We start from the raw sequence: 13,956 nt of genomic DNA, 5'->3' as shown, positions 1-13,956 counted from the left end.
CAGTTAGCAAATTGGGCTCATTCGTCAAAATATACCTGCGAATAGGTTAACGGTATATTAAGTAAAAATTAGCTTTTATTTTAATATTTCTCAAAATATGTTAATTTTGTTCCTACATTTCTTGTTCTAGTTGCCTGAGATACGTTAATGGCCTGAGGAATTTTTAATAACTTTAACATTTTTTAACCAATGTTTGTGTTTTAGAACGACAATTATGTACACATTTCGATTATTTTAAACTAAATTGCAAAAGTAAATTTATAAAGGCAACATTTTTACAAAAACTGAAAAAATTGCATTTTTTCCGCACGATTTATCTAAAATTGTTTCAGGGTGATTTCTTTACCCATGTTCACCAAACTGGTGAACTTTAGTTTATTAAGGGCCACCCTAGTGCACAATGAGAAGAAGTCTTTGGAGGCATTAGACAAAACGTTGCTAGATTTACAAAAAGCCGATTTGGTGGCACGATGATTCCGTTGGCAGGTGATCTTCGGTGAACTTAATTCGATGAACTTAATGTTTGAAATCGTCAGTTTTGTGGAAACACGTCAAGAAACCCAAATTGACTATGAACAATTGATGGACATTGTCAACGGCAAAATCCCGGTTGACAATTCGACCGGCTGCATTCAATTTCCCGTCGCTTTCTGCCCGTTCACCGAATCAAAATCCAAACTCATCCAAACATTGCACAAAATTACAAAAATCATGATTGGTTTTGTATTACAAATAAATAAATCAAAATCAAATCAAATTTATGATGTCTCCGAACGACATGGCATTCGTTTTTAAACGCTTGCAGCTTCCGGTACGGTTTGTATTCGCAATGACAACAAATCTCAAGGGCAGTTATTGCGTGTTTGCGGCATAATCCTTGTCAATTGTATGTCGCCAGTTCCTGTGTCGGAACACTATCAACATTATTTGTTTAAGTGCCAGACTACAGACCAAAAAATTTCGTGTATCATAGAGCACTGGATAGAGCTAGAGGCGCAACTGACTGTAAAAATAATTATTCTCTCCCAAATTGTATGCCTGACACAACAATAAACTAGCTTAAGCCGCTGCCCTTTGCTACCCCTAACGTATTAAAATAAAAACATATGAAAGATTTTTATAAAAAAAATTAAATGAATACCGGAATTTCAAGTCATTGAATGTATAAAAAATATCCCGCGATTTAAAAAAAAAAATCTTGATATATTTTAATTTTGTATGTTTTTAAAGTGGGCAAGTTTCGATCCAGTCTATTCTCAGTTAAACTACTTACAATGATACGATAGTAATTTACAAAAAGTTAAAAGACTCTAGCTATAATAGTTCTTTAGATATCCGAAAATATATTCTGATACCATTGTATTGTAATCGGTCGATTTTGAAATGGATTCTCCTCACAGACTAACACACTTAACCCAATTATATAAATTACATTCGACTCAACTCACCTGTGGACAACATTTATCAATAACATCCAACAATGGTGGTTCAGTTTCTGGTATACCCAAAGCTTTCATCAAATTCTTAACTTCCTTCAAAATCATGGCAGCCAGTTTGCGCAAATATGGTCGATAATTACACAGTAAAACCAAGGCATAGCCCTCAACAAAATGCAGAGTGGTTGCCAAAGGAATTTCATTTTTCTTGCCAGCATCGGCCATGTTTATAACAGTGGCCTGTGTAATGGTCGACATGCCACTGGATGTAATACTCGATGTGGCACTTGAATTGGTATTAATACTCTTGACATTGCTAGCACTGGACAGTTGGCTGGTGGCGGTATCTTTGCCCACAATGCCGGTACCAACAGCTGTACCGGGTTGTAGCACATTTTGTGTATTTGTGGCACCAGTATTCGTGGCAGTTGCGAGGCCCGTTGAAGTGGGAGTTTTCAAAGTGTTTGTGCCCGAATTGCCATTGCCATTAACGTTGATGGCACAACGCCAAATGTTGAGAAACACAAACAACATGCGAGTACAGTTTTCCAACAATTGCGGATAAGTGTCGGTGACATCGCGCACTAGAAATTGTGTATAACCGTGCACGACATCCTGACGCCAATCCGGAAAATCAATTACCAATGTCTGCAATGACTGGTGAGTCAGCATGCGCAACTCTTCGTCCATGTGAACGGTGAGGCGCGATAGAAGATCCACCAATTCTTGTGGGGTCATTGTATCGGGAATCAAACGTGGTACGGCCGCCACACAAGTACGAAAGAGATCAATGCGTGGTTTACGTTCACCCGACAGCATTTCGTCGGGTTCTTTGTTTTGATTTTGTGTATTTGTCATCATTAAAGGGCGGCCATAGTGAACATCTAGGGCACGTAAAATATCCACAAATACACGACGTACATGGGGAAAGTACGTGGACATGCCAATGCTACGTGCCGTATCGTCTGTGAGCATTTTATTGATGTAGGTCTTCTTCACGCGTAGTGTGTTGCCAGAGGGCAGGACTGGCACAGTGCGAGGCATGGGAGGTTCACCATCTTTTTGCTGCAACGAATCGGCCACCACCAAAAATGCTCTTAAGCCAATACTCATGCGTTCGGGATTTAAAATTAACTTAAAGACAACAAAAAAATAAATGTTTGATTAATGAATTTGTTATTTCTTGAATTCTAATTATCGCACCCACCTTTATGGATCTGCCCACACACAGTAGATCATAAACAATTTCTCGCATGGCAAAGTCCAAGCGTTCCTGGGCTATAAATTGTATAATTTTCACAAATATATTTAAAGGAGTATCACGGGGTATGACACCTTTTGAGCCTCTGTAATTTAAAATAAAGAATTATTAATTTTCATAATTTCCTATCTAAAGACAATACTCACTTTGGAAACAATGAGTTCACTATACTTTGTAAACGTGAATGTGTTGCCGAATTCGATTCACACTTGATGCGTATCATGTAGACCCACAGCAGGCGATACAGCGATTCCAGCGCTACACGACTCATTTTAGAATCACGATTCTTTAAGTTACTTAAACACATGGCCAAGAAATAATGCCAATTCGAGAGGAAAAAGGTTTTCTGTGAAACGCACAGAAGACATGTTACGAGGGGAAATAGAGCCAGACGATGTTTGGATTTGGTGGAGGCATCTAAGGTCTGCATATAAAGTAATTCCACGAAATTTTTAACACAAGGAACATTAACTTCATTTTTAACAGCCTGCAATGAAAGAAGTGTTAAAAAAAGTTTGAAGGAAAATTGATTTTGATTAAAATTTACACAAATAAAAATATGGAAATAACTTTTACAAAAATATAAAATAAATTTGTGAATTTGTGAGAAGGGGTTTGAAAGGGTAAAAATAGTTAAAAAGAAAAAAAAACAGTATTGTTGAGTGATAATTTTTATTCATATACATAGGTTCATTTCCATTTGATTTTAAAATATGTAAAACGAATCTTAAGCTGAATTCACCCATGAGTTTCTGAAACATTTTTGTTCGGAACAATTTTTTTTATATGTCTCTCTCAAAAATAGAACGTGAAACTACATATAAAAAAAAATGTTTCAGAAACTCATGGGTGAATTTAGCTTTATGATCATAGAATAAAACATGATACAACAACATAAGGTACACCCAGTAGAAAATAAATTCTCAATTATACAATTCTTGTAACGTCAAACAATAGAAAATATGAAAAATATTAAAATAAAAGTTTGACGTTACAGGGCTAAATATTGAAAACTCTCTCTAGTGATTCTACCTTCTACAATTATTGTATCATGGAATAAAATATACATAGAAGCCATGATACAATAATTGTACCATGGAATAAAATATACATAGACGCCATGATACAATAATTGTAGAAGGTAGAATCACTAGGGAGAGTTTTAAATATTTAGCCCTATAACGTCAAACTTTGATTTTTTTTTTCATATTTTCTTTTGTTTGACGTTACATTTGAGAATTTATTTTCTACTGGGTGTACCTTATGTTGTTGTATCATGCATAGAAGCGTTACCAAAGAATAAAGCGTTAATGAGAGACAAAGAACCTAAGTCTGTTGTCAAAAACATAAGTCTTGCAACAACAGAATACATGTAAATTAATGTACATATTTTGAGTTTTTATATAAAAAATTGATTATTGTTCAGAAATATGAGTGATCACAGATCGAGCTCCTTTTCTTGATTAAACGCTTATTGGCCAAGTTATTAGCAAATTTAGATATTTCAAGTTTGTATATAAAAAGATAGATTTTTGGCCAGAAATATGAGTGATCACAGATTGAGCTCCTTTTCTTGATTAAACGCTTATTGGCCAAGTTATTACCGAATTTAGATATTTTGAGTTTTTATATAGAAAAATCGATTTTTGGCCAGAAATATGAGTGATCACAGATCGAGCTCCTTTTCTTGATTAAACGCTTTTAGCCAAGTTATTAGCGAATTTAGATATTTTGAGTTTTATATAGAAAAATCGATTTTTGGCCAGAAATATGAGTGATCGCAAATCGAGCTCCTTTTCTTAATTAAACGCTTATTGGCCAAGTTATTAGCGAATATAGCTATTTTAAGTTTTTATAAAAAAATCGATTTTTGTCAGAAATATGAGTGATCACAGATCGAGCTCCTTTTCTTGATTAAACGCTTATTGGCCAAGTAATTAGCGAATTTAAATATTTTAAGTTTTTATAAAAATATCGATTTTTGGCCAGAAATATGAGTGATCACAGATCGAGCTCTTTTTCTTGATTAAACGCTTATTGGCCAAGGTATTAGCAAATTTAGATATTTTGAGTTTTTATATAAAAAAAATCGATTTTTGTTCAAAAATATGAGTGATCACAGATCGAGCTCTTTTTCTTGATTAAACGCTTATTGGCCAAGTTATTAACGAATTTAGATATTTCGAGTTTTTATATAGAAAAATCGATTTTTGGCCAGAAATATGAGTGATCACAGATCGAGCTCCTTTTCTTGATTAAACACGTATTGGCCAAATTATTAGCAAGTTATTAGCGAATTTAGATATTTTAAGTTTTTGAATAAAAAATCGATTTTTGTCAGAAATATGAGAGATCACAGATCAAGATCCTTTTCTTGATTAAACGCTTATTGGCCAAGTTAATAGCGAATTTAGATATTTTGAGTTTTTATTTAAAAAGATCGATTTTTGGCCAGAAATATGAGTGATCACAGATCGAGCTCGTTTTCTTGATTAAACATTTTTAGATATTTTGAGTTTTTATATAGAAAAATCGATTTTTGGCCAGAAATATGAGTGATCGCAGATCGAGCTCCTTTTCTTGATTAAACGCTTATTGGCCAAGTTATTAGCAAATTTAGATATTTCGAGTTTTTATATAAAAAGATCGATTTTTGGCCAGAAATATGAGTGATCGCAGATCGAGCTCCTTTTCTTGATTAAACGCTTATTGGCCAAGTTATTAGCAAATTTAGATATTTCGAGTTTTTATATAAAAAGATCGATTTTTGGCCAGAAATATGAGTGATCACAGATCGAGTTCCTTTTCTTGATTAAACGCTTATTGGCCAAGTTATTAGCAAATTTAGATATTTTGAGTTTTTATATAAAAAAATCGATTTTTGTTCAAAAATATGAGTGATCACAGATCGAGCTCTTTTTCTTGATTAAACGCTTATTGGCCAAGTTATTAACGAATTTAGATATTTCGAGTTTTTATATAAAAAATCGATTTTTGGCCAACATTGGAACATAAAAGCCTCCACCCACCTCAGTCGCAGACTTGGATACATCTTTTTAGTTATCGTGTCCCTAAACAAATCACGCTATGGAGTGCTACGTAACGCAGAAATTCATAGGATTCATTCGATCCATCGCAATACTATACTATACAATGTATAGTATTCATTAACATTTATTCAGGATTGTAATAAAAAAATCTAAAAGTATTATTAAGTGTATTCTAATTTAGGATTATAATAAAATATTCAGAAAGTATCATTAGAATCAATAAAAAGAACCTATAATCACCCTCTTTGGATTCTTAATCACTTAGAAGCATGCTTATTTTCTTGGTGGAAATATATGGGGAGAGAAGAACCTACAGTCCAAATTTTATGGCTATAGCTTCAGGATTTTGGGCTGAGCGATGATGAATCAGTCCGTCACTCAGTAACGTTGTTACTCTTTTCGAGCCCTTGATAATGGCTGAATAAAAACTGTTGCTTTTAGCGATATGCAAAATGTATTTTTAGAAACGAAAATGATATTAGATTTAAGGTTTCACCATTAGAAACAGCAACATTGTGATTAGTGTAAAATTCTATGTATAGCTAATAGAAAAGCTGCATTTTAACAAATGCAAATTAGTAAATTTTAATCTAAACATCTTCTCTTTCGCTTCAATCAAATTTCAAACTTAAAGCGAATCACTCATAAGAAGAAAACTACAAAACATCATAACAAATTAAATGTAATCACTTAAACTAATTATACTTACCGCAGCGACGGGTACTAGAATTTCAACAAATAAGCCCGCCAAAGCATGTTTTATATCTTTGTCTTTCAACTCTAAAAAATACTGGCCACATTCATGCATGAATTGAAACGAAGCCTCAAATTCTTCTATGGGCACCATCTGGAAACCAAAAGAAACGTTAAACAAATAATAGTAGAAATTTCAAACTCTTTGTGTTGTTGTCAACTCACCTTAACTCTAAAGAATTTCATGCCCATGAGCAAACTAATAATACTTTGTGTGGTGTGCGGTGACGGCTCTTTGGCTCGCAACTCTTTCAGTTCACTCATGAAACGCTTACGCACTGAACTAAAACGTGACTGTGCCAAAACACCAATGACTTCAGCATATAAATCGGCTATCATGTGTATATTGTGGGCATTGGGATTATTCTGCAGGCCCTCTTTATATTTAAAGTGTTTGAAAGCTAAATTCTCAATACTTCTTACCAAATCCTCGTGACCCGGATGGAAGGGCAACTGTTTGAGAATTTCGATGAGAGCCAAACAAAAGATGAATTCCACAGCGGCTTCGCGACGTTGCAATTGAAATTCAATATCTTGTGAGTTTAAAGGTTTTGTGAGATTTATCACAGATTTTTCCATGCGTTTGAGATCATTTTTTATTTCGGCATCGGACAGTTGGCGTTTGTGCCAGGCGAGCAGCGTGTGCAGCAGCGAGGGTAAACAATGTTCGGCTACACTGCCCAGAGCGGAGAGCAACTGATCAAACTGTTGATCTTCACCGCGCTGCAGCAGCTTTGAAAGCGGCTTGTCTACACTCTCCATCATGACCAATTCTATTTTCTTTTCAGCCTGCAAAGTAAAATCGGTGAATAAATTACGCATGACAATTTCCCCCGGCCGTAAGGAGTTGACATCATTCGCTTCTAACTGATTAGTATTCATACTAGCTGGATTGGCCATGGTGCCGGTGCCGGTAGTGCCAATGGGATTTGTGTAGGGTATAACATTAATTATGGAGGAACGTGAATTAGTACCCCAGGGTAATAGGGATTGTCGTTGTGGTATCATTATGGGATTATAAATACGATTAGCACCGTTTTGGGTGTTTGCTGTCGTTGCTATACCCTGATAGTTGCTTATAATTTGTTGATTATGTTGTGTGGTTAAGTTGGCGGAACTGCTACTACTTACAACAACTGCGCCTGCTACAACACCGCCGCCAGTATCAACTGTGTTGATTCCCGTGGCCAGCAACTGCGACTCATTTAAGGTGCTACTTTCTATATTGTTGAAATTTTGCGGCAAAGGACTTTCCTCATTCGGTAAAATATTCTTGTCACTAATGTTTTCAGCAACAGGTGAATTAGAGTCGCCAACTGTTGCTGTCGAACCCAGTGCTACAGTTGAATTACGTGTGGATTTTGGTGTCGACTGTTGCTGATATTCATTGGAGTTTGTGGAATGACGCTGCGGTGGTGTCAGGCAAATTTCGTTGTTATCAGGTGCTGTGCTGTTGCTGGTGGCTGGGCTAGTGTTTGCAGGCGCTACGTTTGAAGCTTCAGTCGGTTGTTGCTGCTGCAGCTGTGTTTCTTCATATCCTACAGTGGGACTTGTAGTTGTCGGAGAATTTGGAGCATTTCTAGTTGTAGGACTACCTAAGGTAGTTGTTGTGTTTATATTATCATTTTGGTTTGGATTTGAACCTGTTGATGGTAATAGAAATATGAAATTAATTAATTTGTAATTGAAAGTTGGTTAGAAATAAAGCATTTACATTGCAATTTTACTTAATAGCCAGTTAAAAAAATCAAAACACACACAAATATGGCGACTTTATTCAAATAATGATGATAATTGTGATAAATTGATTCGATATTTTTAAAGATCTTTAATGATTACGGATTTTTACGATTATAAATATGTAAAATCAATGAAACCAAAATTAAAATCGCTGTAAAAAGCATCTCGATATAATTTACAATTAATCTATTTGACATAATTTTATTTGAAAGAATGAAACACTTTTGAATCGACTTCGAATGATGTTATTAGCGCAATTTAGAGTATGACCACAAAAAATTCAAAAAGATTCTGAAAATTTAACAGCTTTTCAAGAAGTTAAACCGGAATTGGCGAACTACATCTTCTTACTCAGACACTGAAACTATTCATTAACCAAATATATACATATAATGATCTTCTAATGAAATGAATTAATGATTAATTGCAAACAATATGTTTAACACTAAGCTTGATAATTAATGAGTATGATGAAATATTTTCAAAATCTTAGCCAATACGTACAATATTTGTTTTGAACCTTAAGAAAATCTACATATTTACCAAAGATCTAGCTTAGAAGACATACGAATAAAAATTTGAATTAAAATACCTCCATTAGAAAATAATTGCAATAGATCGTAAAACGAACGACTCGAATCCGAGCGGGACATGTCACACTTATAAAACCTCAATTTAATGTTACTTTCAAAAAACAAAGAAAAATAAAGATAATTATTGTTAAAACCAAATAAACAAATATGATTTATTCAAGATAAGAAACAAATAAATAAATATTTTATAATACAAAAAAAAAAACTATAATCATTTAGCTCAATACAGCACCCTTGTTATATTAAATAGATTCCATTTAAAATATTTCGTGATCACTGATCGATCTGCCCAATGAAATGTTTACAAAAGCAATTTCGTTTTACAGCGAATTAAATTTAATTTGAGGGAATATTTTTGAATGTCATGATAAACAAATAAATTCATATTTAAATTTTGTATCTATGTGTAGGCAATAAAACAAATAATAAAAGATAAATTAAACAGAAAAATATACTTGTATGGCATTTTTAGATAAAATATTGATTTATTTTTGTATGTTCTATATACATGTTTCTATTTATCAGAAGTTGAAAAGTTTCTTTATCTTTATTAACCTCCGATTTTTTACACAACTAAGAACATGTAGCACCCAACACAATTGCTCGAATTATCAATCAAATAAATCAAATAATAAAATAAATAAATCATAAAAACACGAGGCTGATATTAATTTATCATTTGATTTGAAAGGTAGATAGGATGGGAGGTCTTTTTTTAAACTTAGGGCAAATAAAATTGTGGTTGTTGAAATAAAAAGTGTTGTTTTATGCAGATTACTTAATGTAATATCTGTAATTTGAACTATTTAACTCTTTCAGCCATGCATTTTTGTGTAAAAGTTTAAAAAATAAATCAAAACATAAAAGACCACCCCATTCTAAGGGTTTTTGTGGAATAGGGGGTTACTTTACTAACCACCGTGCCGGTTGGCATTAAAAATAATTATGATAAAAATTTCGTTTCGCATACATTTTTTGGAAATCGAATATTTTTGACTAAATTTTTTGACCAAACAAACTAAATAGCAAAGTAACACTGAATTCGATGAAGAATAAACACTCTGTGCTTCTTTTTATTTAATGCGTGAAAGTCTCTTAAAAAAACTGATTTTTACAACCGCAACCATCTTTTTAAAAGGACGGGAAAAAACCGTTAAATCCGGGTTTGTACGTGCATTTAAATACACATTTTTTAAAATTTTCATTGTTTATTACATGTTATGAAGCTTCTGAACCTAAAAGTGTCAGCTGATAAAAGAAGTTTCTCGTGGTTTAATTATATATTAGAGATTTACGTTCCGAAATAAAAATTTAATTTTTGCAAAAAAAAATAAATCTGGCGCTATCTGGGTTAATATATTTATCTAACCAGAGCTTCCTGAAGACATGGTTTTGCAAAAAAAAACATAAACGATGACTTCAAAAAATATAATTTTTTAGCAAAATGCCAATAGATGCCAATAAACTATATTTTAAAGACTATAGAAAAGGTGGTTAGTAAAGCGACCACCCAACCGCAAAGAGTTAATCTAAGTGTTCTAAAAGATGGGATTCCAAAACGGGCCGCAGTTTAAGACACTATTATGTATTCTAAATCAATCGTAATATTTTTTAAACAGGCCCGAATCAAAAATGTAGACTTTATGGGCAAAATTCCCAAAACTACAAAAACTAAAATTGGGATTATTTTTTGTTTTTAGGGAATTGCGGGATTTGCTTTTCCTAAATTGTACAATTGTAAAAACATGTAGATTCCGAGCCAAAAGAACTGCTAATCGTTTGAGGCCAACAACCAATCATGCCAATTTCGGATACTCTGTTCTGAAGTGAAGCGTATCCCAGAGAAATCTACATCGATCGAAAAAAGTAGTAGTAAGATGGGGCAAGGTCTGAACTATAAAGCGGATGAGGCAAAACTTTCCAACCATTTCTTTCTAAACAGTTTTTAACAGGTATTGCAACATGTTCGAGTATTGTCACGATAGAATATTTCATTCAAACGAATATGGTGTGTTCGGTTTCCTGTGATGGTCTGGCCAGATTTCAGCAGCTCATAACAGATAGGATCCTTTTGGCCCCACCAAATACAGAGCATTGCCTTAGCGCCATGGATATTTGGTGTCGATCTGGCTTGTAGGTGTGGATCTCTTACGCTTCAGGTTATCGTAATGGATCCATTTTTCGTCGCAGGTAATGAATCGCTGCAAAAATTTCAAGCTGCATTTCAAAATCGCTTTAATTCGCCTCTTTCGCTTTTGGATAAATCCTGATAATTGCTGCTTGAGCAGCTCCCAATGATTTTGCAAGCTCTAGTAGAGTTTCACAAAAAATCTTCAAGGAGTAATGCCCCCATTCTTGGTCTTTAAACATTTTTGGCTGGCCTGGCGATCTTCGGTGAGCCATCAATATGCTTCAGCAGCACTTTTTTTCAAATTACAGAAGAAAAGCAAAACTTCACGCTTTGTTGACATAAAATTTTACATTGTCGAATGTGGAATAATTAATGAGTTAGGTACCTTTCAAAATGACATATCAGTTATTAAAAACAAAAACCGCATTCAAAAGATACGCCATCTGTTGTAAATCCTGCATTTTTAAGTCTTAAGCCCAATATGATTTCGCCGGTGCTAACATTTTCCCTTCATGTGAAAATTTTTTTCAATGATGAAGTACACTTTTAATTAAGTGCTGCATTTGGTGCGACGATACTCCTCAAGCCATTGTCGAAACACCATTACATCAGTTCCGACCTATAAAGTATATATATTCTGGATCCTTATAGATAGCGGAGTCGATTAAGCCACGTCTGTCGGTCTGTCTATCCGTCTGTCTGTTGAAATCAACCTTCCGAAGTCCCCAACTAACTCACATACACGATTCATACATCAATATCTCCGGAATTCTTCAGACTCGGTTGCCATTTAAAATCGAGAAAATCGGTGCACAAATGGCTGCGATATAAGGAAAAAACCACGACAACCTCGATTTTTGACCAATGGATATTTAATGATAGATTAGAGATGCCAAACGGGAAATCCCGTTCCCGAAAATCCCGGGGGTTTCGGGATTTCTTAAATCAAACGAATATGGTGTGTTTGGATTTTTTAATTTTAAATCCCGGGATTTTCCAAATCCCGTTTTTCATAAATAAATATGTAGGAGAAATTGGCATTTTTGTGTGCCTTTTTATGCATTGTGACATTCTACATGTCCGAATATCGCAAAGTGATGTTCAGCATAGTTGTTAAGCTCAACTCCTGCTACAACATCTATCTTCTATATATATAAAAATTAAATGGTCCATGTATGTAATGTCATCACGTGAGAACGGCTGGAGCGATTTGGCTGATTTTTTTTTATTCGATTCGAAATTTTCAGGAGATGTTTTGTAAAGAAGAAAAATCAAAAATTCCGGGTAAAACTCGGAATTTATTTTTTTGAGTCCAGTCAACAGTAATAAAAAAGCTCCCTAAAGTATGCAATACAAATTTAGATATTTTATTTGCAAATAAATAAGTGCAGGTGTAGGTTCGAGAAACTTGAAGAACTAACATTAGTAACTGCTACCAGGCGAAGCCGGGGCGGTCAACTAGTAGTTAATAAAGGAAAGCGGTATTTTTGGTGGGCTCTGGGAAATCAATTCTTCACCTTTTTTTGTAAGTTATCTAACAAAACTCAATTTAAATCCTCTTCAAACGAAATTGATTTTATCTCAGATGAGTAGCTCGAACAAAATGAAAATATTTCGATTGCTCAAAGGCTAAAAGATATTATTAATAATTAACAATAACGAAACAAAGTTATAATGTAGATTTGCAACTTGCTAAAGAAATAGATCACTTTATTTCTGAAGGAACAAGAGGAAAATACTTGCAGATTTGTTATAAGTATTTGCCAACGGTTTTGCCAATATGAAAGATGTTTTTCGGCAGCAGCATATGTCGGTAACAAAATTCGTTCCAGAATGGCAGACGAAACCATAGATGCGATAGTATGCTTTTTAGTGTCTAATACAAATTAATTGCTAAATAAAAAATTTACTTTCAATTGTAAAGACATAATTATGTACGTTTCTTTCTTATAATTTTCGGGATTTTAGATTTCCCGAAAATCCCGAAACCCCGGGTCGGGATTTCGGGATTCTTTACCAAATCCCGATCCCCGGGATTTTCAAAAATCAGTCCCGATTAGCATCTATCAGATAGATATTTCAAAGACCTTTGCAACTATATAAGACCATAGTAAGTTGGACCTACAATGGGTCAAAATCGGAAAAAAAATTTAACCCGAATTTTTTTTTCACCAAAAGTTTTTTTTCGCTAAATATTAACAAAAAAAATTAAAAACAAAAAAAAAACATTTTTAAAATTTAAAAAAAAAAAATTAATTTAAAAAATTAAAAAAAAACAATTCAAAACAAAAAATCCCAAAAAAAAATAAAAAAAAAACAACTGGAAAAAAAATTTTGTTTACCTAAAAATATTTAAAATTTTTATTTTGAAGTATAATTTGGTGAAGGGTATATAAAATTTGGCACAGCCGAATATATCTCTCTTACTTGTTTTTTAATCAAAACACCCATTAGATCCTTCTGAAGTTGACGCGTTTGGTAATTTGTCTTAAATTCTAAGTAACAATTTCCCAGTAATAAAATTTTCAACATTATTTTTTTAGAATCTTTCAAGAATCAAGCCAGCTAACTGAAAAATTGTTAGGTTCAACCAACAAATTGTATGAGTAACTCATAATTTCCAAAAAAAACAAAATATATTAAATGACCTTCAATTATGTTGATTTATTCAAAGCCATTACATTCATATTTATTTATTTATCTATTTCTTTCAATTCAAATTTAATCAATTAAAACTGAAACAATAAACATTTTACCATATGAAGAGCATAAAACAAAATTAAATACATAAATAAATAATTACTAGACTGTTTTGTTTGTTTATTTATTGATTAATTGTATTTATTAGTAACCGCAGCCATAATTACAGACATACAAGCAGATTTATTACTTTTCCCTCATCATGTTATTGTTTTTATTTCAATCATATTATACAGATTGTAATTTGTGACGTTTACTTAAATTCGATGACACATACTCCCGTTTTAATTAC

General features: G+C 33.3%; 1 protein-coding gene across 6 annotated transcripts in view; it reads right to left on the bottom strand.

Annotated features, from left to right (window-relative positions):
- Window positions 1-13,956, bottom strand: part of fry (Protein furry) — a 293,867-nt gene that overhangs the window by 226,977 nt on the left and 52,934 nt on the right. For all 6 annotated transcript variants that reach the window (XM_065503200.1, XM_065503203.1, XM_065503202.1 and 3 more), the window contains exons 2-6: window positions 6,666-8,143; window positions 6,457-6,594; window positions 2,844-3,184; window positions 2,644-2,782; window positions 1,449-2,570 (exon numbers count right to left, since the gene is read on the bottom strand). In XM_065503200.1, coding sequence (XP_065359272.1) covers window positions 1,449-2,570; window positions 2,644-2,782; window positions 2,844-3,184; window positions 6,457-6,594; window positions 6,666-8,143 — 3,218 coding nt within the window. The remainder of the gene's footprint in view (window positions 1-1,448; window positions 2,571-2,643; window positions 2,783-2,843; window positions 3,185-6,456; window positions 6,595-6,665; window positions 8,144-13,956) is intronic.

This window comes from Calliphora vicina, chromosome 3 (assembly GCF_958450345.1).
Source record: "Calliphora vicina chromosome 3, idCalVici1.1, whole genome shotgun sequence".
NCBI lineage: Eukaryota > Metazoa > Arthropoda > Insecta > Diptera > Calliphoridae > Calliphora > Calliphora vicina.
This window is presented reverse-complemented; position numbering and strand designations above follow the sequence as displayed.